At 39.1% G+C, this 25193-nt stretch overlaps 1 protein-coding gene across 4 annotated transcripts; it reads left to right on the plus strand.

Annotated features, from left to right (window-relative positions):
- The first annotated feature begins 423 nt into the window (after window positions 1-423).
- On the plus strand, window positions 424-24257 carry TBC1D31 (TBC1 domain family member 31). 4 transcript variants are annotated; one of them, XM_040587395.1, is made up of 22 exons: window positions 428-576; window positions 2363-2509; window positions 3069-3184; window positions 5066-5244; window positions 8174-8325; window positions 8746-8905; window positions 9133-9333; window positions 10509-10682; window positions 11530-11609; window positions 11712-11858; window positions 12120-12253; window positions 13255-13388; window positions 13983-14162; window positions 15173-15405; window positions 16018-16170; window positions 17318-17453; window positions 18382-18474; window positions 20217-20357; window positions 21386-21580; window positions 22032-22182; window positions 23100-23216; window positions 23927-24257. In XM_040587395.1, the coding sequence occupies exons 1-22, from the start codon at window positions 500-502 to the stop codon at window positions 24070-24072; spliced, it is 3246 nt and encodes a 1081-aa protein (XP_040443329.1). In that variant the 5' UTR covers window positions 428-499; the 3' UTR covers window positions 24073-24257. The 4 variants fall into 4 exon arrangements, with proteins under 4 accessions (XP_040443332.1, XP_040443330.1, XP_040443329.1 ...); XM_040587397.1 differs by lacking the exon at window positions 428-576 and adding an exon at window positions 634-767; XM_040587396.1 differs by lacking the exon at window positions 20217-20357 and having other exon boundaries at window positions 427-576.
- Window positions 24258-25193: the final 936 nt, after the last annotated feature.

Raw genomic sequence — 25193 nt, forward strand, 5'->3', positions numbered from 1 at the left:
CGCGGGCTGGGCCGGCGGCCGGCCCCTTTCTCCGGAGCTGTATTTAGTAACGCGAGGGCGCTGGTAACAAGAGCGAACCGGCAGCAGGCCCTGCACATGCGAAAGCCTGGAAAAAAGTATTAATGTCCCATTGCGCCATGTTATAAACATGTTTGCCTGATAGGAAGAAACACTATATTAAAAAATTTATTTTTTTTTATAAGACGTGGCCTACACTTTATTATCCGATGCTGATAGTGCTCCGCTCCGTGCCCCCCCGCCTGACTCTCGTGAGGGAAACGACAACTCCCGGCAGGCCCCGGGGCAGGGCGGGCCGGTTCCACTCCCGGCAGGCCGACGGGGGGCGGAGGGGGGAAGCGCGCCCGCCTCCTCCTTACTGCCCTCCATTGGTAAAGCGGGAGCGGGCTGTACCATGCGTGCGGTGCCCCCCTGCGCGGCAGCCGTTGGAGGGCCCTGAGGGGAGGTGGCGAGCGCGGGAAGCGGTGGCGCCGGGCCCGGGATGGAGCGCTCCGACCTGGGCGGCCGGCAGCAGGGGCCCATCTGGCACCGCAAGCCCTGTCCGGCGGCGCGGCGGGGGTAATGACCGCCCAGGGGCGGGGGGCGGCGGTGGCGGGGCCTCAGCTCGGTGCCGAGCCGGCGGCAGCCGTGGCCGTCCCTGACGCTGCGCCGCGGAGTGGAGGCCGAGGGAGCGGGCAGTGAGGGGGTGGAGGAGCCAGGGCCAGCCGGAGCCCACCTGAGGTTCTGCAGGCTCGGGGATGCCCGCTTAGGTAACGGCGAAAAACGTTCCCTTTGAAGGTGGAGTTGGTCCCCCAGGAGGCTGTGAAACCTCCGTGCTCAGAGGTGCTCGAAGCCTGGCTGAGCAAGGGCTGGGCAGCCGTCCCAGTTTAGTTTTTTGGGTTGTAACTGTACTGAACAAAATGCCGTGGGTGAATTCCGACAGTTCGGTTGAGGTGCGAAGTACTACAAAGACATCTGGCCCAAGCTGAAGGGCAGCAGGGTGAATGCTGGTTTTGGGGTACCTGTATGACCTTTGACCTGAGGAGTCCGGATGCAGCTCCAACAACTGTATTCTCCTGGGTTAGTTCAGTGGCAAAGGAATTTTTGAAAGGCAGGGAGTGGTGTTGAGGAAGTCCCGGGAGATGCTGTAACTACCCTGTTATGTACTCATTTCAGGGTGTTTTTAGAAGCAGAAGTCATACTTCACTTGTGGGTTTTTTAATGACATTAAAGATGCTTAACATCGCTACATTTTAATTGTAGTTTAAAATAGCTTAACATCTTTCTAATTTCATTTTTATGGCCTTTCCCTTCTATTGCAGAAAAGAATGGGCTTAACAAAAGGGGGTGCAATTTTGTCTCTAGTCTGGCCCACAGCTGCGTGGCCCCTCTTCTTATACTCACACTTTGTAACATGCGCCAACAGTTGCATGCAGGTGCTGGGTTGCTTATTCTGCTCTCTTAGAAACCGGTGTCTCAGATAGCTATCAGTGTCTTAAATTGCCATGGTCACAGTATTTTGCAAGTGCCCTGCATTCTTCAATCAGCCTGCCAGTATCCTGTACAGTTTTAGTTATTTAGTTTTACTCTGAGTTTGCATACAAGTAATGATAGAAAATAATTGGTTTGCTGACTGTTAGCCAAAAAATACAGAAGTAGCAGATCTCCCAAATCTTAACCTCCTGCTTCCTGGAAAAACCTTCCTCTTACAGTTTAGTCTGCACATGGGCTTTGTTTCTGCATCTGGCTCTGTTTTATGCCGACAGCATGGTACAAGGATAGGATGTGGACACACAGCAACTTTTGTTCCATAATATCTCAGATGAATAATGATAAAAATGGCTTTCTTCATGCTTTTGAAGACTCTGGAAAGAAGTGGTATTAAAACTAATTTCCCCCTACAGCTAATCCAAGTGATTTCTTACAGTAATTCATTGCTTCTCAGTTTTCCAGTTTGTTCCTTTGCAGTGATAACGAAGAGCCAGGTTCCGTGCTGAGTGCTGAACTGGGCTTTCATATACATTAGCAGATGATACATCAGTACGCATGTTAGTGTTATTCATTAATAATAGCAATGAAAATCAGGTAACCAGGAGCCACATGAAAGGATCGTGAATGGTGGATTTTCCCCATCTGCTTTACATGTCTCCTAACTACCTTCCAACATAGTGAATGACTTCCTTTATTTAGTTTGGTTTTTATATTAGAAATATGTGGGTTTCATGGAAGAAGATTTTTCTTAGAACACTATGAATGATTAGTATTGTAAAACCATAAGCTAGGAATATTTTAATCCTAGGTTTTGGAGAAATATGTGATAATAAAACAATTCTAAGCATGGTTGTTTTGCTTGCTTTCTTCACAGAGTTATAGTAAACATAATTCATAGTGTCAAAGGATACCATTCAAAGACAATACGTTTTCTGAATGTGGCTTTTGACAGTTCTGGAGATTCTCTACTTGTTGGAGACCACCAAGGGAATATATATGTTTTTGACTTGAGTGGAAACAGGTAAGAATATTTCTATCAAGACATGTTAATTGTCCTGACATTAGTAACATCTAGGGGTAGGGAGCTTGCCTGGACAGCATGCCACATGAATGTGTAAATAGATAGTAGTCTGCTCAGAGCTGAAACTACAAGCCAGTGTCTCATGTAGTCTCCCTAAATACTGTTTTATTAGTTCAGCTGCTTGAAAAAAATCAGAATTTTGTAACTCTAAACTGAACAAAGCAATTTTTTAGAACTGAAATACTACCACAAGGAGTTATTCTTTGGATAGCACCAATCAATTAATAATACAAGCCATGAATTACAGTAAACTAGAGCTAGTATTTCCATTTGCAGAAGTACATTAATCAGTCTTTTCAGTTTTACACTACTGAGTTTTAAAATATTTGCGTTGATTTTTAGATTTATTGTAATTAGATGTGATTTATTTCCTCCGTTCTTTTGAGTTAATTGATTTTTTTCTCTCAGTGATATATATTCAGACTAAATAAGTTATTACTTCACTTGACGTCACTAACCAAAGTTTCCTAACACAATGAGAATGTGTGTTTTGAAATAGGTTTAACCTTGTTCAGCGAACAATGCAGCCTTGCACTGCTTTGGCATTTAATCTTCGCAGAAAGACAGAATTCCTGGTGGCTTTGGCAGATTATTCCATTAAGTGCTTTGATACAGGTAAGGAGAAATTTAAAGACTTGCTATGTGGGTCGTTAAAAAAAACCTATATAATTTTGATCTCAAAATTTTTTGTAAGTTTTTTTCATGGCATTCATACTATGTATTTCATGCCCTCTCTTCAGAAAAGTTTGGGCCCATGTGGGTTAATAGGCCTGTGGGTAAATGAACCCTTTGCTTTGTCAAAATTCCTACTGAGTCACACAGGTATCCGTTTAATTGAAGTTTAGCACAGGATCACAATTATGTATGTTACTTTTTAAAATCAATTCTGTATATGTTTGCTTAGAATGAGCTGCTCTATGTAAAATCAAACTAGAATCAGTTGATAGTATGTTAGTTTGCAGCTGAACTGTTTATTAACTATATTAGCAGTAAAATATATTAACAAAGTGACAATGTATACTAAAAAACCTGTCAATACTTTTGAGTATGCAAGTAGATCTGTATCCTTGTTCAAAAGTGATATTTAAAATTAACTTCACAGGTCAGCTGTGTGTGTCTGTCTTTATTAGAGGTTAAATGGTGAAACGCATTGACAATTCATTCTTCATAAATAATTTTAACCTATCAAAAAGTCCAGGTATAGTGTCTCATATCATCTGGACTTTAATCTTTTTTAAAAGCCATAGGAATCACTCCTCTGCAATTGGAGGGTTTGAATCTGGCATTGTCAGTGAAGATTTTAGTGTAACACATTGTTTCCCAAATAGAGGAAGAGTCAAAGTTAAGGTCTGAAATCCTCTGTGCTTTTTCTCCTCCTTTCAACCACAGGAAGACCAAATTTAAGATTTTGGATGCACTTAGAGAAATCATCCTAATTATTGCACAGAGTTCTGCATGCTTATATGGTGCTGTTTCCAGATACCAAGTCATACCAAAGAATGTTTTAAAATATAATTCTTACTCACATAAGTCAGTATTAGGTGAACTATCCTTAGGGATGTGTTAGATAATACTTAGTTGGTGGGCACCACCCCCTTCCCTAGAAGCCGTACTTTGTAATCCCATGTCTTCCTCCCAGGTGACAATAGCTGTAAGCACTCAATTGTTTGTAAGCACAGCAGAAAGTTTGACTGTTAGGCATTATGAGCTGCTTTATAGACATTTCCCGTCTTTGACATGACAGCAGTAGGTCAGGTGGAGCCACCCCCATGGACTGTCAGGCAGGCTACCCAGTGTAAATAGTGTAATTGCCACAAGTACAGTTTGGTTGCTGGGGGAAGATTAGTGGTCATGCAGTCACAAGTGGGAGACAGTGTAGTCAGAGGAACCATTTCCTTAGTATGCAGTACACAGCATAAAAATGTTTTGGACTCTAAAAGAATTAATGATGTGTTGCTTTCTGACTGTGCCCTTCTATAGTCATAGCCCGTTGTCATTAAACCTTTCTTCCTTGCACCTGTAAATAGCTGTGTGATCATTCATACATATTGTCCACAAGTAAAAACAAGTGGAGAATTCTAAATAGAACATTCAGTCTTAACTTCTAGAGATTGCTGTGGGTGTTCACATCAGATAATCTGCCTACGAGGCATGCTGAATTTACCTGATCGCAGTGTTCACATCTTTTTAAGATTGATCCTCAGGCTAAATTGAACAAGTCTGTGCAAGTTGGCTTTCTGTGTAGAAATGAGAATAACTTACGGAAACTGTTACTTAGAGATGAGGAGATGGTTATGTTTCTCTAAGGAATAATAGCTATATGAAGACTGATACCTTTGTTTCTTGTTTGTTGGGCTGTGATGGTAAATGATCATGTACTAGGTGTGCTTAGAAGTCTCTTACAGCGTAGTGTTGGCAATAAAGTGTACAGTCATAGTTGTTTCACTTTGAATGACCTTCATATCCATTTCATTTTATTTTTTTTATCAACTGAAGAAACCAAGGAGCTAGTTAGTTGGATGAGGGGACATGATTCTTCAGTGTCTTCCATCTCTGTCCATGGCTCGGGCAGGTATGCCATCACTACATCCACTGATACAGCACAACTATGGGACTTGGACACCTTTCAAAGAAGAAGAAAGCTGAATGTTCGTCAGTCTGTGGGTATACAGAAGGTAAGTAAAGGATAATTGCTAAAGGGTGAACAAGCATACCTCATTAGGAGTAACACTGTGTGCTAAAATCACAGTACTTGAAAATATTTTTTAAAATACAACTGAATCTTTTCCATGTTCTTTGGGCATATCTCCTTAACTGTCATCCTGTCATGTCACCCCAACCACTGGAATCATAACTCAATAGGTGCAGAGATCTGCTGGGAACTTCTAAGGAACCTCCATCTTTAGAAATACTCAAAACTTGGTTGGGTGTGACCTTTACTAACTCAGTTTAACCTAGAAGTTGGAACCATCTTCTAGATTGACCCTGCTTTGACCTGGGGATGGGCTCAAAGGACCTCTGGAGATTGATTCCAACCTGAACGATACTGGGATTTAAGGGCATTGTTAAAAACACAATTGTAGTGCCATAATGTTAACTTCAGTCACCACCACCTACCCCATTCAGCTGCTTATTCCAAAGCTGCTCTTTTTTCTATGCATGCGCTAAGCACTGAATGTGGGAACAAACAAAGCTGAAAACAAAACTCAGCAAAAAGAAGTTGCTGCTTTTCAGCCTAGTGGTTTCTTTTGCTTCGATTTGCTGCACAGACATAAGTGTCTGGAACAACACAGGGGATGAGAGGGATGGCACGTTTATGTCAGGGAGTGCTTTAAATAGGTCTTCCTTACTGTTACACTGCTTTAGACAGGTCTGCCTGCGCCACCAGATGTCAAACTTTGGCATAAGTACTGATGCAGTGCCTGAGTATTGCTGACACACATGCTGGCTGCCCTGCAATGAGTAGTTTTACAAACACCACTTCAAACCAAAGTGCTCTTCTGGCTGGTCACTAAAAAGCCATGCTGATTTTGCAGAGAACAAGGCTATTCATTTGAGTGTTTTCACTGTGTTCTAGGTCAGGCAGAAATTTTGTCAGCTTGGAATAGTTACCTAGCAATTACTGTGGAAAATCATGCATAAATTTTTGTTCGTTTGTTTGTTTTATTAAAACTGTTGTGTAGTGCATGTTGCTAAAATAATAATTATGTCTTCCCTCCAAAGATGGCCGCATTTCTTTAGCGGACAAGATTTTTCTACTGCCCAGTATCTTTGTTTGTGTAGGCTGTGTGTAGGGGCTTCTTATTGATAAATGGCTCTTGGAATTTGGCAAGATCAGGATGTTACAGTATGGAAACAACCTTTAAATCCAAACAATAGTGGCTATGGTTGAATGAATAAATCACTGTTCAGGAATCAAGAGCCTGCACTTTTGGTTTGGCTCTACCATTTCTGATAGGACATTACGCAAATAATCCAAGTTATCTGGATTTCAGTTTCCTGTCTTTAGAATAGAGATAATGATATTCTGCTCCCATGCCACAATTTAAGACATACAGATAAGTGCTTTATTAAAGATCAGATTTATTATTAGACACTGTCCAAAGTTGCATTCTTGCTTGCTGTCTGAGCCATTGTAGTAGTGTCCCACCAATCTTTGCGGTGTACTTTTTGATGCCTCTTTACTTAAGCCCAGTTGCACTCCAACATACACCTTCTGTTACGCTGGTATGGGGCAAAGCTAATTTGAAAAGACGGAGACTGAGCTGCACACTGTAACAATAGCGGGTGAGAAAGAATTGCTGAGAGAAGACATATAATGACCATTTCCAAAGCATCACTTCTTCTTCGACAGCTGCTTGTGACTATCTTGTGGTATTTTTGTAGGGCAAAGCAGAAAAAGAGGAACTGTTTGGTACCGCAGTTTATCAAAATTTAGACTTCATCCATCTGTGTGATAGGCATTCATTGTCTAGGTAGACTTTCTCAGGGTCCCTGAAGGAGGACAGGCAGCTCAGTCTGGAGATAAATGACTCTGGTAGGTGAGCTTACTCTTTCCTCATAGGTAACTTTTGCTCACTGTCAAGTGACTAATTTGGCCTGAACATCCAACTTTCAGTCACTAACATTCAGCAGGGTTAATCCTGTCCCACGTATCCAGATTCACAGATTTTCAAGGCCTCAAGAGACCGTTCAGACCAAAACTTGGAACTTTGTAGCACTAACTGTTAGTCTCAGCCAGTGAGTACTTCAGGTAATCCCACGCATGTTCAGATACCAGAAGATATTTTCAATTTAACCTTAAAAAGTTATAGGTACAGGGAATTTGCTGAAGCTGCCAATAATTTATCATTAAGCAAGAGTGTATCTGATGACATCCAAAAATACAAATAATCCAAATTTTTTTCTTACTGAAACAGATTACACATAAACAGTAGACATGTTGAGAATAATTGAAAAAATATATTTACAAGATTTTTGGTTTTATCTTCATTCATCCTCACAGTAAAATCTGCATTTTATCATTGGAGAATACATTGCTACGCTTTTTACAGTACTTTTTACGTTTAATAGTTGTACATAAAATAAGGGGTTTAAAAAATGAATGCTTCACAGAGTGCATTTGCAGGCTCTTGGTACTATTTGTATGCTGACACTAGTTTGCAGAAGATGCAACAAGCAGTTGCTCAGTGAGCAATTCTGGCTATTGTCTCCCATCCACTCCTGCTTCTGGGTTCACGTTCCCACCATTTCTATTACGTCCTCTCTGGCACTCAGCAGAAACCTCCACAAGGCAGTTCAACAGTCATAAAAACACAGATAAAGATTTGTGCCGGTTTTGTGAGTTAAACTGGCTTAGCAAAGGGTACAACAAGTTCTGAACCAGTGCAAGGGAGAGCAGGCCTGCCTAGGCTGTAACAGGGGAAGGGGGCCCACTGCCTGGGAGATCTAAGCCTTGCACTGCAGCTGCATTACACAGTTGTAGTCATAGCTATACTGTCATGGTTTCTTGCTGTATTTTATTTTGTCATGCACTTTTGTCCAGTTTAAAGGGTACTTCCTTGACAGCATATTCCATTTTTTTTCTTTTCCATATTCTTCCAGGTTTTTTTTCTTCCACTGAGTAACACCATCCTCAGCTGTTTCAAAGACAATTCTGTTTTTGCATGGGAATTTGATACTTTTCACTGTAAATACCAGTTGCCAACTCCTGTAGAAGGTTCTGTGTTACTTTATAAGGTCTTTGCCGTTACCAGGTAAATTACTATTTTAAACATTCTAAAGGCAGACTGCAAAACCTGTAGTTTTAAAACAGGTTTTCTTTCATTATTTGTAATGTTTTATGGACATATTGAGCTTTATACTATGCTAAGCGTTTGAACTCTGCTGTGACTGATACTTTGAGCAAGAATCAATAGCAGTTTTTATTACAGTCCCATAGCAGTTGAAATAAAGTAAGTTGATTTTTAATGACCACTAAAATAAAGTTTAAACTACCCTTTACAAAAGCAGCTTTTATTATTTAGGAGCTCTTTTGTTCTTTCAGGAGGGTAGGACATGAGGGTAGGACATGATTGTGGCAGTTTCAAAAGTGATTTGAGGGCATAGAAGGAAATGTACAATCTCTCTAAAAATTGTAGTATTCTGATGGAAACTTTACCTCATCTGTGATCCAGAGATGGCCGGATTTTTGTAGCTGGTGGAAAATCAAATCATCTTCACTTATGGTGTTTAGAATCAAAGCAGTTGATAAGAATAATCCAGATGCCTGCAAAAGTACGAGCTGTCCGTCATCTGGAATTCCTCCCTGACAGTTTTGATGGGGGCTCCAATCAGGTCAGTTTTTTTACAAAGCTGAAAACTGGAGTATTTGGTTAGTTAATTCAACACATACACTTTGAGGGCCTTTGGGGGATATGGGCCCATACCATACAAAAGGAAAGTTACTGTGCTAAATGTTTGCTCAATTGCTCCTTTAGCTTAATGGAATGTTATTGCTGAATTAGGTATTCCTCTTTGTTTTGCATTGACAGTATTAATTTATGAATTCTTTTAACTTATAGGTCCTTGGAGTGTTAAGTCAAGATAATATTATGAGATTTATCAATATAGAAACATGCAAACTTCTTTTTGACATTGGGAGCCACGAAGAGGGAATTAGTACAGCAGCGATTAGCCCAAATGGACGGTATATTGCATCAGTAATGGAAAATGGTAGCCTTAATTTATACAGTGTCCAGTCTTTGACTCCAGAAGGAAATAAGGTAGAGTGCAGTAAATCCCGTTAAAGTTGATACTTGTCTGCAAATGACCACTGATACAAAAGTTAGGTAGACGTATGTTGGAGTACCATATTTCACACTACAAATAAAGAAAAAGTGGTTTGTAGAGTTCCCTTCATAGTTACTCCAGCCTGTCAGGTAATGCGATGTTTTTAAAGTATATATTCCCTGTGTTTCTGGTGTTGGGAGGCGGGAGAGATGGTATTTCTTTCTATAGCAATTTGTATGGACTAATTTCTCTTTAAAATGATATTTTAGGGCAGATGGAAACAGCATTAATTGTGTGGCTTGTTCTGTTTCCTATAGGAAATGTTTGGCAACTGATGCACTCTTAAACTGCCAGCATGAATGGTGTTTTTGTTACTGTGATTTTGTTCTTCTTACTGTGTTACTGGATACCAGCATGCATCATTATGGCACAATCATGCTCCTAATCCTTCCTAAACAACAAACATTCTAAATACCAGTTCTTACTTAATAAAGTAATTTATTAATAGGAGTCAGGTTTCTAAATCCAGAATTCCATATATCTTTAATCACCATGTCTTTGAAGTAAACAGTAACCAGCTTCGGATAATGACGGAGTTGGAGCTGAGGAAGGATGTGTAAAGATGTCACACATGCATTCCATTTGCACTTTTGCTGCTGGTTTGACATGAACTGGGATAGCCACTTTGTTGCATGCTTTCCCAATCTCCAACACTGAATTAATACCTCCCTGACACTGAAGACTAATTATAAAGTTTGTAAAGGTCTGTTGTATTCTTTTTAACTGGTCCTATAGAAATGCAACTATTTTAGTGACATTGAGAAACACACTAAAGTAAATAACCTGAACGGTACGTGATACACGTTTATACTACCTCAATTATATTTTAGTGTTTTCTAAGCAAGGAAATAACATGATGTTTGAGTTGGTTTGGAAGCTACAAAAACCTTCTCACAGTTTTGCTATTTTATTACAGCAGTTTTATTCACTGGTGTACTTATTCAGGAGTATACAGTCCATATATGTTTACAGTATAAATGTCTTTCTTCTTCTTGCTATGGCCATCAAGGTCAAAAATATGGCATATAAAATAGACTAAACATCAAATTATAGTGTTATTTAATCTGTTTTACAAGATTTTAACTGAGGTATTTTCACTTAATATTAGCCTCCACCACCTATGTTCAAAGTAGTAGAAGATTGGTCCAAGTGCACATCAGAGCCAAATAAATTGACAAGAGTGGCTTCAGGAATCTCAGAGTGGCCTTGGAAATCCAAAGGAAGCAAAATTCAGACCAGACTGCTAAAACTGCAAGTGAACACATCACTTCAAAATAAAGAGGTGGGAAAAAGTTGCAAATATTTTGTTCTCCAGTCTGCAGCATTTAAATTTCATTGCAAAAAAATATTTAGCCACTTACTTTAAAGAGTAAGTTCTGGCACTTAATTTACTTGGACATTTGAGCAGAGAAGGGGATTAAGGGAGTTTTAGTACCGTTTCCTCTCTCTGTTTACCCCATACTCCTGTATTGCATGACACAGCCAGAGCTGCCTCCGGTCAGCTTGGGGTACCTCTGAAGTTGTTCAAGCAACCTGTGACACATTTGGATATTTTTTAGATATGATCTGCTTCCCTGCTGACAAACTGGCACTTCTAAAATGTCTGCCTAGAAGCCATTTCATTATTTGTTAATTATTCAGAAATTCATTACTGTTACATTTATTTCCCTTCTGTCATCACTGTGCCATCTTCTCTCGCTGTCTTTGTCTTGCATCTCATACATATTTATATTCTGGTATTTATATTCTCATATATATACAGATACATATCTATATCTATACATATATCCTCCTGTTAACATTCATCTGATCTACTATGTCAATATTCTGTGTGGTTTGGCTATATCCATCATTTAATAACATATAGTTTAGTATGTTAGGGTCTGGTCAGCTTCTAACTGGAATCAATGGTGGCTCTTCTTTGAGCTCAGTAGAAGATGATCTTAGAATTATCTTTTTTCTTGTTGAAATACCTGGGATTATATAACAGATAGCAGTACATGTTATTTTATTTTTTTTAATATTACGTTAGGAACTTCAATATTTAGCTATTATAATCGATTAGAGTGCAAAGAAAGAGATTATGAAAGAGAAATCCTTGCATTTATTGTTGATCCCCTATTTTGTAGAATGAATTGCCAGGCAGATTAAACAAGAAACGTCTGCAGTCCTTACTGAAAGGATTTGGAGAATATCCAGCAAAGTACAGGTATTTTTGTGTGCGTGTTCATGCTTGCACAAAATAAAATTGCTTCTGTTTGCTGGCCTGTGAAAGAGAAGTTGCTTGACTAAGTCTGCATTTTAATTGCAGGATGTTTGTTTGGCGTTCCTTATTACAACTTCCTGAAAACCACTTAGCATTCAGTAGCCTAATAGATAAGGGCACCCACAGTGCATTTGTGAATATTCAGAATGAGTATCCCATCAAAAGTAGGAAACTGCTGAGAGTTTTGCAGAGGTAAAATATATTTTTATATTTTATTTAAATACTATAGGTTTTTATTTTCATATAGTGATCTGGAATGTATTCAATAGCTGGAGTCAGCTGTGAGAAAAATTGTAAAATGAAATAATACTGCTGTCATGCAGTTTTGTTTTTATAACTCATGTAATTCTACATCTATTGTGACGTTTACGATCTTCTGTGTTGTTCTAAGATGCACATTATATTTCTGTTTGGTTTTGAATCGACGTTTTCTGCACCTTTGTTTGCTCACAGAACCTTATCAGCTCTAGCTCATTGGTCTGCTATCTTTGCTGAGACACCTTATATCCCTTTGCTAGCATTCCCATTCGTAAAATTATTCCAGAACAACCAGCTGATCTGCTTTGAAGTTGTTGCTACAGTAGTAGGTAAGCAAGGATTTTAAAAACTCAAATATGCTGCAACATGTTTAAGCTTTCCCATGCGAAAGAGCTTTTCCTGATGAAATGAATAAGGTATTTCCTAAGAGGTCACCAGCTTCTCTTCCAAAGATGTTGCCAGAAATACGGAGCAACTGCATGCTTAAAACAAAAACCTGCTTGTAAATAAAACAAGATATTAGACTTGCTTTTGCAGTTTTTCTAGCAAAAAGATAGCAGTTTAACAGTATTCATGAAGTCTAATCAGCAAAACCAAATGTCTGTAACATAATTATAACTAAAACCTCTGAGACGTGGGAAAAGTAGTCACACCTACCCACCTCACCCCACCCCCTCACCCACTCCCAGTCAAAAAGGAATGATCTCTTTTAAGGTTTTACTGTGTTTAGTTGTCCTAAGCATGTGGTAACTCAAAATTAGACATTTGGCTGAAAGCTGGCTATGGCTGTCTTCTGGAGCAACATTCTAAATTAAAGTGCTTTACACTTAAATTAGTTGTTGCAGCTGCTGCTAAGCCTACGGAAGATATGTGCTGCCAAGCATACATACCCACTTTGCAAACACATGCTGTTAGTGAATAAGTATCCAAGTTTACAGAAATTATTCTTAGTATGTTAAAAAATACTTGACCCAGGCTGTAGATTCATGGGATAGAAATACAGGTTTAATATTCCCAACTGCCTCCAGCCATTTAGTTCCCCAGCACACAGACTTTTTCATTTTATTTTTGAGCCAGGTTAGTTCCCCAGTCTTTTTCACAGCGTACTGACACTAACGGTCATGCCAGTGCAGCTGGAGGAGCAGTGTACTGTGGGAATGGTTTAGGAATAAATGCTAGGGAAGAGGAGAGATGGGAGTATCTTAAATAGGTTTTGCTGCCTAAAACTGCCTCTTAAAGTCATAGTCTTTATAACCAGACCCTAAGGCTGTCAAGTGTTTTATTACTCTGGATTACAGTGGATTGTGTTTGGCTTTTTATTCTCTTTCAGTTAATTTTTGTCAGCACTGGTTTGAGTATTTTCCCAATCCTCCAGTTAATGTCCTTAGTATGATGGAAAATGTTCTGGCACATCATGACAAACAACTGCTTCAGCATTTAATAAAACATAATGTGACTTCACAGGTAATATTCCAGCCATCTTTTGTGTATATGATATACTGCAGTGAATGATAGTGCACTAGTCTTTCATTTTTACATAGTTCTTTTTTGAAGGAGTTTTCTTTAAATAACAATGAGTGCTGTGGGAGTGTAAGGAATGTGTTATTGCTTTCCTGCCACTTTTCTTTTTCCATGATCATAAATCTCATATACATGCAACTGTAGTTCTTGGAAGTCTTTTGCTTTCAAGTCCACATTGCTTAAAAATCTGCTAATTGAATTATAAATGTTTGGGTGTTTTTTTTCAAGTGGACATAAGCGTGATGAATTAATTTTGTAATCCTTATTTATCATTAGGGATTATTTCAGTTTCACAAATCTAAACAGAAGATTTAGATATCCAGGGAAATAATAAATTTATTTGTAATTACCCCATATTAATTTTGAATGTTTATAGTGTGTGATGAAACTTATCTTCAAATATTCTGGTTTAGTTCCTGTTTCTTTCATAAATAATTGATTATTGGTATAAGGCAAGATAAATTCTTGTTACTTCTTTAAAAGGAATACTAAAATTGCACTAATGGATTATTTTGTCAATTTTCCCAAATAATGTAGGTTTATGCTTGGCCTCTTCTAGAAACACTGTTTTCTGAGGTTCTAACAAGAGAAGAATGGCTGAAAGTCTTTGACAATATCTTCTCCAACCATCCTTCATACTTTTTAATGGTTGTTGTTGCCTATATTGTATGTTCCAGAGCTCCCTTGCTTCACTGTAACCAAATGGCAGATTTTGAGGTAAGCATCTTCGTATTTCAGTCATATGCAAGTGCACCTACAGAGACATATAAAACATTGTATCTGTTGTTACAGAGCTTAGGAGATGTTTCATTTCCATGTTAACATATTATTACATGTTTCTGAACAATGTCATCAAGTACCTGGCAAATATACAATAAATGAGTAAAACATTGAGCAATTTCCGGTAGTTTCATGCAACGAGATCTTTAAAAGCTTTCATAAGCTTTCTAATGCCACTAAAAGCCATTTTGTACATGTCAGTAGTTCATCAACCACAAAATAATTCTGCCTCTTTTTTGGACTTCTACTTGTGGAGGCAAGACACAGTCATTCTGTCATGTTGTTTCATCATTTTGCTTTCAGATTTTCAAAATTAGGCAGTAGTATTTGATGTTCTCTGAAGCTAAATGAAAATGTTTCCTTATGTTTAGCCTTAACATGGGAGAAGGAGGTTTTTTCGTACGAAAACGTCTCTGTAGGCAAACAAGGGGTTCTATCTTGAAAACGTGCTTGTAAGCAGTTAGTTTGACAGGCATCAAACAGACATTATTGCTACATTTAATAATAACCAATTTAGAGATACTCTTGGCAAATAAGATCTTTGACAGGAAGGAATAGTCCTGCAAGAAGAGGAACTTCCAGGCTTCATGTTTGAACACCAAAATTCAAGGGAGATTTATCCACTGGTAGGAACCTCCTACCAGTGCTGCCCTGTGCAGGCAGTTGTACACTCTAAATTCACACCTAGCTTTCCAGTTCCCTTACGCAACTGTCGTTTGAAGAGAAGGAAAAGAGCCAGAGCATATTTGTACAGCTTGAAGAGGTTTGGGTCAAGTCGTTTGAGGAGGTGATATTTTACGAATTGGTAGGGATAACTTAATAATCCCTTTTAAAATCAATTTTTGGAATCTAGATCTTGCTAATTTACCTAATTATTCCCAAACAGTTAGATAAAAATAAAATGCTTAATCTTTTGTAGAATGTAAATGGGAGCATGTCTCTTACAGTATTTCTTTCATCATCGTAACAATCTGGACATTAATGCTGTGATTAAGGAAGCTTATCATCTTATGGAGGCTACGCCATTAGATATCCATCCACAGCGCATGCTTGATGACTTCATACCACTTACAAAAGGACAGTACCCTGTATTTAATAAATATCCCAAGTTCATTGTGGATTATCAAACTCAGGAACGGGAGAGGATCCGACAGGATGAAATTGAGTATTTACGAGAGAGGTATTAATGGGAAAGTTGAAGACGATATCAGACTGGGAGGGACAGGGGGGTGCGATTGCCTTTTTCTGTTGTAATGTGTATGCTTGAGAAGAGGGACAATTAAGAAAATTCAGGAAGATGACTTTAAATAGCTGCCAAAGGTTAAGAGTTGTTTGGTTTGACACATTTTTAAGTTACATATTTTAAGGCCGTCTTATCTTAAACAAAAAATGTTTGTTAATACAAGAAAATATTGGGCAGAACTTGGAAGCTTGTAAGTGAGAGCCTAAACCTCTGTTGACCTTGTAGTGTCTAACTTCCCGAAGGGCCAAGAGTTCTTAGCTTGCTATTAAAATCAGTGGGTACCATGATGCCCAGGCACCTTTAGAAACTAGTTTTTGTTAAGAATGTGAGGAAGAAAATGTCTGCACTCATCTGAAATGCCCTGTTGTCTGTAACAGTCAGTACTGTAACTCTTCCTCACATACTTTATCAGTATCAAGGGAATGCCAGACTCTTTCATGACATCTTATTTCAGCAGTTCTTTGCTAGTATAGACATAAATTTCTAAGTGATCAAGTAATTTCTTGATGCTTGGCTTGAATTATTAACATGTGATCTCCTTCCATTCAGACAATTAGCGCATGAATTGGAAGCTAAAACACAGGAACAGAAAGCAGAAGATGAAGCCTGGTATCAAAAGCAGGCATTACTTCGAGAAGCTGAAGAACAGAGGCGAAAAATGCTACTGGAAGAAGAAGAGAAGCTGGCAGAACAGAGGCAAAGGTATTATAAGAAGCATTAGGCCTGGCTACTGTATCCTGCTATTACATTTTTAACCATGAGTAAAGGCAAAGTAACCACTAATTTGTAGAAATTGTAATGTGGGAAAACAGTGTGGTCTGCTGGGTCCAATTTTGGTGTGGGAACGAAGTGATCTGGGTTGTGTTACTGCCTTGCCTGAGGGAATACAGCAGATTAGAGGCCAAGTCACTTCATATTTTTTGTCTCAGCCCCCAGCCTTTTGGTTGGTCTCTTCAGGTTGTGAATGCTTTTAAGCAGTCGATTGCCATGTGTTTGCACACTGAGACTTCAGACCTACACCGTGAGCAGACTCACACTGCAAATGCACAAGTCACTTATAGTATCAGTGACTGCACACATTCTTTTCTTTCTAGTGGATTTAGAGAAAAGACTGCTTTATATATTGGTTGCTGAGCAAATGGTTGTGTTGATACTGAAGCTGAAATGTCAGTTTGTACATTTTACAGTTGTGAAGGTTTCAGAGAATTTCGACATCTCCATAGTTTTTTTCGATCAACTACGAGTAACTGTAGAATCATCGTTTAGGCTGGAAGAGATTCTTAAGATTATCTTGTCCAACCATTAACCTAATGCTGCCAAGTCCACCACTGAACCATGTCCCTAAGCACCACATCTGCAAGCGCTTCTCTTAAACCTCTGCAACCTGGAGAGTAAGGTTTTTTGGTTGGTTGGTTTTTAAAAAGAGGGCAGCGAGCCTTTCTTTGCAAACTAATTCTTGAGTTTGTGGTTTTGTTCCTTGAAATAGTTTGATATTTTGCAAATAAATTTAGGACTAATTTTGTGCAGAAAGATGTACCAGGACACTGGCAGTTATTCTAAGACATAGTTTCCAGTTCTGGATCATTGCAATAGTAAACTAGTGCTTGTTAAAATAGAATAGAAACAGGACACAAGACTTCAAAGCTTAATTGGGGACATTGCTGTTACAGGATGTCTCTGTGGCTGTGAATTTAATTTTGTCTCATAAATGAAAACTGGATAACTTACAAGATAAATTAGACGTTAGCTCATAGTCACTAACGGATAACTGCACTGCAAGCTTGTGCTCTTTGGTACTGAGCTTTCATATATACAAGTTCCCTTGTTTCTATTTATTTTGGCTTTGAAGACTGGCTGCTGTGAAAAAAGAGCTGAAAGTAAAGGAACTGCAGTTTCTAGATGCTTCGAGAAGGCGTTTTCTGAAATACCAGCAAGATCAGCATCAAATGGAACTGCAACGTCTTGATGACGAAATTGCGAGAAAGGCTGAGTATTGCTCAAGATATTCTTTTCTTGAAGGTTTATTAGTGAAAATAGACAAGGGGAAAATGCATGGCTAAAATTTCAGTTGATTACTGTGTTTTGTGAGCCTAGAGGTTGTATGGGATTGACTGCTTTAAGTGATAAATGCATAATTTAACAGTTTTATTTGGCACTTACCATGTTCCACTGGCATGCTTTAACCAGCAAAATTCCTGAGAAAAGCCAGATATATCTGTATATTGGCAGTGTTGAAAAATGTAATGAGCTCCTTAAAGGACTGGTGAATTCTGAGCTGTCTGTGGGCTGCATGTCCAGATTGCAAATCAACTCTGCCATTGATAGAGAGGCTCCACAGCGGCCTCTGGCCAGGCCTGGCTCTGTTCCCATGTTCCTAGCTCAGGCACCGTGGCGTACAGAAGATGAGAATGGAAACTTTTGAACCTTGTGGGCATGAATTGAGTCCTTGTAGGGCTACTCCTTGTGTCTCAGTACTACACTTCGCAGAATGCAGCACAGCTGCCTGTTTGTTTCCGCAGTCAGGGCGCTGTAAGGTTTGAAGCTCCAGCTCAGCACAGGTTCTGCCGGGTGCAAAGTGACCCCTTCCCTATCTGTGTACTGTCCTCCGCAGCGTTCTGACTTCAGAGACTCCTTGTTGGATTCAGAGCTACATGTAGCAGGTTATTAGCGCTAGAGCAAGCCTGACATTTCCCTAACATGCTTGGCTGGATGCAAAACTATTCTTGTGCCTCTTCTTCACCTTGGCCTGTACTTTTGATGTGTAGTATTTTCCATTATTCATGGTGTGACAGAAAGTTAACAAGAACTTAGAAGTAGGGTGTGGCTTGGGATTTTGGACATTCTTGTACTGTTTTTTAAAGGAAGAAGAATTTCTCCTTTACTGTGTTTTCATGTGTTTCTTTTCTTCTCAAGGCATCCATGAGGGACCAGGAAACAGCTGCTACTATTCAAGATATAGAAGTACGATGGATGGAACTTGAATCACAAAGACAGCTTTTTGAACAGGTAATTATTAGGGAGCTATACAGATGTTTATATTTAATGGTTCTTCCTTTGCAGTTCTTGGATTCAGTTGTGGTCATTCAAGCAGACTGTTAGGAAAAAGGGGGCTTTTTTTTTTTTCCTTTTCCTCTCTGATGTTTTTTTTTGTTAGAATAAAGCCTCTGTTGATTAAAGTATTAGTAGAATGCACTGTTAAATGTTTTCCTGGGAGAAAATACCCATATTCTCCCCATTTTATTCTTCTGTGCAGAGGTATCATTTAGTTGCTGCAGGGTTTAGCTGTGTGCTCAGCTGGTTGAGAGAAGCAAGAAATGTGTAAAAGAGAAGTCTGTAACAATATGTTCCTCATCCTAGAAACTCTTACCTTCTCATCTGTGATATCCAGATATATCTACGTTTTCTTGAGAGTACGGTATAGCAAATTGATGTAGTTGATGAAAAAATGTCTTAATTACCAACAACATCATTAAGCAAAAAGGAGTGGGTGGTTTGTGGGGAGTGTGCAGTTCCTTTCTCAAATGACTGACTTATAATTCAGAAAGATCACTAATAAAGAGGTTTAATTAATAATACTGTTTAAAGTTAAATATGAGTTAATTATTATGAGTGACTGAAAAGCAAGGCTACTAATGGAAGGCTTTAGTAACTTCTGTAAGTGTTTAGAAATCACAGCTACATGTGCCGATCTTGCATATGTGCAGATCCAGTGGCGTGCAAGCAGAAGTGTACATCCAGATAGTTAACCCCTATTTTGAAGCATGTGTTTGCTTATATTTGGCTTTTTAAAACTTTTGGCCATAGACTTTATATAATTCATATATTATGCTCAGTTATGCTGAGCATAACTGGGCTAAATTTCTTTTAGCATCTATTTATTAAATACACAGCCAGCTGTATTGTAGCTACATAACGCAAACCAGGCTAAGTTCATTTGTGTTCCAGTCCATGTAAAGTCAGCTGTTTAAGGGAGCTAATTCTACAGTGATCATCCTCTTTAGGCTACAGAAAGGTAGCAATTATTTAACTAACTGGGGATATGTGTCTGCCCACAAAAGTCTGTATAAGCAGGCTTTCCCTGCCATGCCCTGAACTGACTGTTTCGCTGCCGACAGTGAGGGGCTATATTCAAGCTAAGAAGGCCGTATGTGTTAACTTTGCTTTAGTACCCTGCTGACACAGCTCAATAGATTCCCACAGGCCTGGGAAGGGGTTATGCCTTCTCCAAAAAACTGTGTAGATGTGCCGTGATGAATATGAAGAAAATGTGGTGAGAGGTAAAATTCTATTCCTAGATCTACTGCTGATTCGTGCTACTTTGGCAAATCATCTCTGCATTCAAGCTGCAGATGTGTTTGTTATAAGTTCCTGTACCGTGAAACAGGATTTATATTTGTAAAACATTTTGAGGTTTTGGCTAAAATGTGCCATGAAAGTACAGAATATTTTCATGATGAATCAAATTCATTTAAGTTGGAATTCTCTTTTATGCTCCACTGTAATTCAGGGAATGGAATTACATCAGGATCAGCCTGTGAGACCACTGTGATTATTCTGATGACACTATTTCCAAATGTATAAAACAGCAGGGACTATCAGTTTCCTGGGCAGTTACAGTATGTAGTGGGATGAGATGTGTGGATATATTCAAATACTAGTCTAATGAAATTTTAATAAATGATAGAGACAGAATTAAAAATGTGGGTTAGTAGCTTAGCAACAGTAAATTATCTTTGTGTGTTTGGCAGCATCTAATCAAAGATCAAGAGGCAGTTACAAAGGAAATGAAAGAAGAGGTGGATGCCCATCGAAGAAAGGTGGATCTGGAAGATCATCTTCTTCAGAGGTTGATGGAAATAGATAAAGAAGAAAAACAGAAAGCTCAGATAGTAAGCTGATTGGATCATAGCATGTATTTTGGGGAGTTAGTATTCAAACTAGTACTTGTTAATAGTATTTTAATTGCAATTAGCTAGTTCAGGTTAATATGACAATATTTTCTAAATAAATCTAATTTCTAGATACCTGTATTAATAGATTATGATGGTATTTTTAAAGTTTTGAGGTTTTTACAAATCTGACTGAAGTGTCCAAACAGCTATGTGATGCTGAACTTTTCTGGGCCTGCCATGAATATTAACTTTTCTTTACTTCTTAGAACTTAGAAAGCATGTAAGACTCAAAAGTGCTTTTCAAAATAAATCATCCTCCTGTTAAGGAACATGTTTTATTTGTAACCATAATAAAACAAAAGTATGCCTCAAAAGAACTTTCAGTTGGTAGTACTTGGCAGGAAATTCAGCTGTAGGAGATGTCTTCTAGATCACAGTAATGAATGCGTGTAGCTTGACATTAGGAATTGTTCAGATTTTCAAGCTCAGAACTTGTAACTGCACAGTTGGAAAAATAGTTGCAGCTAACCCACTGCCCATATGCTTGGCATCTGCATTTATATTTTGTCTAGAAATAGACATATGGGTCTCAATTTTTGTAAACAGCCTTTGATTTTTGGAAGCAGATGGATGTGGGTGGAAGTTTTGGCATGCAGGTATCATTCTTATGTTAATTGCACCTGTAAATGGTATTAAATCCATGCTAGGAAAGCAAAATCCCCAAAGTCATGGAGAGAGTTGAGGCCTCATTCCAAAAGATATAAAAAAAGGAAAAAAACAAATCACAAAACAAAACAAAAAAATGACCCTCAGTAAGGGAAAGACTAAGAAGGATGAAGAAGCAGAAGGCAGCCTTGATAGGTGAGACAGCCCGCTGTAATGAGTGGAGGAGTGGCACTGCAGGTGCAGTCTCCCAGCAGGGACATCCAACGGTGATAGTGGAGAACAGTTTACCTTATCTGTATGTAAGCCTGTGTACTTAGAGTAGACTAAATGAATTGCTAGTAAGAAAGATGTTTTATTAGGTGGCTGAAGAAAATGCAGCCAAAGCAGAGCAGAAACGCATTGACACCGACTGGAGGTTGCAAGCATTGCATAAACTAAGGCGTGAGGATCAGGACCGTGAGAAGCGTTATGAAGAGATAGCCAAGCTCCTGCATGACAACAGGGTGAAAGAAGCTGAACTGCTGAAGGCCGTGAGGGAAGCAGAAGAACAAAAGGTATTTTTAGTATTTCTTTTTCTAAGTGGGACTGGTACAAACGTAACTGGGTTTTGCCCGTAACATGTCCATAACATAAAACTGAAAGGTATTGAGGAAATATTTTGTTAGGAATCTCCTTTTAACAAAATTAAAAATAACAACAAAAAAAAAATTGTTAGGACTGGAAGTTTGTGGAAGCACTAGAGCAAATTAGTGAGGATATTTTAGGCTTAGGAAAGCATATTCCTAATTCTGTAACTTCCTCTCATTTTTTTTCTCTGACCTAAGACTTTTCCCTTTCTCCGTGTGTTTAAATGAGAAATTTTTCAAAAAGTAACATTCACTCATCTTAATAACATATATTTTGATTTAAGAGTGAAGCATAATCTGTAATAATCCAGATGATTTTACTTGTTGCTTTTTCCTTGCAACATATATGTTGAAGACACATTTGATATCTGTTGCATAGTGGGAAGAAGTTATACAGAAAAAAGCTCAACTGGAGGAAGAGCAGAAAGCTGCTGCTGCTGCAAATGAACACAGGAAGCAGTTTTTAGAAGACAGAATGAATGACGCATCAGAATTGGCTGAAAAGCTGCAAAGGGAAGATGACTATTTTGGTGAGCATATAGGTAGTGCAGTTCTTTGGTGTGGATGTTAGCATGAAGCATTCGGTTAATGAATATAAACTAAGTGTCCAATATTGGGGGTAAACTTAAGCTTAACTCCTTTATATAAGTACTTTTTGGCAGTATTCTTTCGTGAAGCCAATGTATCAGGCCAGACTTGGAAAGGAATCTCACTTTGATATCTGTCAGATGCAGCAATATAGATGGCATTTTTGATAGGAGCACAGGTATAGCTCGGCTTAAGCCAATCGTAAAACCACATCTCTTAGAAATCCTCTGTCAAATAATGTCCTGTGATGAGGTGCAGTATTATACCAACAAGTGACTTTGCCAAGTTTTTTCACAGGAAAAAAACATGTATGCACTTCCAGAGTAGGCCTGTACATCCTTCTCAAATACTGCATTTGTGGTTTTGTGGATATTTCTCCTATTCCCCCATCTCTGCAAGGCTCACTCAAGACTAGTGATCAGTATTAAGATTAGATGATCAGTATTGCTTTGGGCGAACTGTTTTCAGACTTTTCCCTATTTACCTAATGGTTTTAGTAAGGAGTAATTTTCAACTGCATATTATTAAAATGGGTGTCTCCTCCTAAAACTGCAAGTAGAAGTAGCCATATTCCACATGATCTTAGTGGCCCATTTGTCAGAAGATTAATTATATAGGAAGAAACAGCACATGTGGAACTGTAATTTCTTAAAATGAATGCAGTGAAGCATAGCTTTGACCCATAGAGTAGAAATATTGACTTCTAATTCTGAGCAAATTATACTTGCCATTAGATGGAGTGAGTGATTGTTCCAGTTTTGCTTCTTGGAGAAAACCTGTTTCACCTCAAACTAGAAAAATTCCGTAGAAATTTAAACACTTTTAATTTACAAAATATCCTTCCCTCCATTTCCCACAGAGAGACACTGTGATTTAAAGGCCAGACGTACAGAGAGAGGGGTAGAACTCCAGCAGGTGCCAAGGACTGGAAACATCTGTCTGAATGATTTTTCTGCATCAGTGTCATCATCGCACAGTAAGTTTCTAAGATAGGACCCTCCTTTCTTTCACATTTCATTTCAGAAGCGTTACTGGAACCTTATTGTGCAATTGAGTCATTATTAGTTATGTAGGTGTTCAGTGGATAGTAAATCAGTTTATTGTTGGATTCTATTTCACACCTGAAAAAAAGTCTTTGCTACCAGGGGCAGCACAAGTAGGAAGTTCCTGAAGTGTGTCACATTGCGAGAGTGGTCCTGTTAAACCTCAGCCTAGTTGAATCCCATTCTGACCCAATCATTTTACCCATGCTTTTTCTCTCTTTGTACTTAAGTATGATTTGGGGATGTTGAGAAGATGTAGAACTGTCTTTCATCAAAATCTTACTGAGAGTTATAGTCAGGAATTAGTCTGTAATCATTTCCTCTGGGCCATACTAGCTACTACAGCCAGTGGAAGCACAATTTAAAGTAATATGCATCTTACATGCAAAACTCTGCACGCGATGGGAGACACGTATCTATGGACCTGCCGTACTGACCCATCAGCATCTGACCTTTTTGTAACAAAACACAGGCACAGCTTTCAAAGAACTTGTTTTTACAGGTCTTAGGGCTCTCTTGCATACAGCAGTACTAGTAAAGCACAGCATTTCTATGCCACAGGTAACTGTTTTCCAATAAGCATTCGTAGTGTTTATGGAAAACCATTGGTTGCAATATTAAGTCCAAGTTTCTGGCACTTAAGTGTCCTTAGACAGAAGACGAGAAGGACTGGCGTGCCAAGAGCGGGAACTGATGGCGGAAGTCAGACGGCTCAGACAAAAGCTTATCTCACAGTCCCGAAGTAGACATCCTCCAACTCGTTTCCCAGCTACAAAGTGGATGCCTTGAGATGGTTTGCTCTGGACCTCAGCTGTACTTTCAAATTATCAGTGAAATGCTAAATATGTATAGTGTGATTAAGGACTGATCATAGATTGTTTATTGTAAAAGCCTTTGGAATATTTTTATATAAAATCAGATGCTAGCTAGAAAAATGTGTGTTATTTGTAACCTTCTCATTATTTTCTTACTGACAATAAACTCACTTTTTACTATCAAGTTATTCGACTTGCAGTGGTTTTGTACTTTATTTGTTCTGGTGGATGCCGTGACTTGAAGAAACAAACCACCGTTGAAATGTTGGTTTTGTCAGTGGTATGTAAGTGGATTCTACAAGTTGCAGCAGGGAGCTTCTCAATTAGAGGGAAAAATCCCTTCCATTGAGAGCCAGACACCAAAAACAAAGCCCAGAGAGGCTGTGGAGCCTCCATGTTGGAGACAGTAGCATGTTTATCTCATAAGAAGGGGAGAGAGAATCTGAATAAACACACTGTTTTTCATGCTGCTAGGCTTGATTTTCACTGGCTAATGTTTTCAACCCAAGAGTAGAACATTATGTGGTGTTACAGTAAAAAAAGAATGAGACACAGTAAAATAAAGCGAATCATTCGTAACTGCTACGCCCAGGGCTGGTACAGGAGTAGGCTCAGCTGTGTCAAAATATGAGGGTCTGGAACCGAAGTCGCTCTGCTTCCTGTGGGGTTTCGTTGATGCTCTTGGGGGCGGCTGTATCGGAGTGGGGCTGCTCATGGTGCCCCATCGTGCAGGGGGCAGAGCCAGACAGCGCCTCTCGACAGCAGCTTTGTCACCTGGGGCCGAGAGCAGCCTCCCTGTTTCTCATTAAATTACAGGGCCTCAGTGCGCAGAGGTACTCAGTTATCCTCACCTTAGTGTCCTCTGCATCTGGAACTGGGAGCAGCCACATAAGCAAAGACCAGGATCCATAGAAGGGTCATCGCAGCCCTCAGCGGAGCACAGGGAAGAGGCGGCATTCCTTTTGGAAGGGGGAGATACACAACAGGCAAAGATATCTCTGGGAGGCAGGAGGAGTGAGAGAAAATTGCCTTTTTCTGCTGACTGTCTCAGAGTTTACATGTTTCTGTATTTAAAGGGAAAGAATAAACCCACAA

This window comes from Falco naumanni, chromosome 3, assembly GCF_017639655.2.
Source record: "Falco naumanni isolate bFalNau1 chromosome 3, bFalNau1.pat, whole genome shotgun sequence".
NCBI lineage: Eukaryota > Metazoa > Chordata > Aves > Falconiformes > Falconidae > Falco > Falco naumanni.

What these genes read in the sequence shown, in the direction of transcription:
- TBC1D31 (XM_040587395.1), top strand. Translation starts at nt 500, where the DNA reads ATGGAGCGCTCCGACCTGGGCGGCCGGCAGCAGGGGCCCATCTGGCAC. An exon ending in AACATAATGTGACTTCACAG is followed by an intron (nt 13,389 to 13,982) that starts GTAATATTCCAG and finishes CAAATAATGTAG; the next exon opens with GTTTATGCTTGGCCTCTTCT. An exon ending in AAAAACAGAAAGCTCAGATA is followed by an intron (nt 20,358 to 21,385) that starts GTAAGCTGATTG and finishes ATGTTTTATTAG; the next exon opens with GTGGCTGAAGAAAATGCAGC.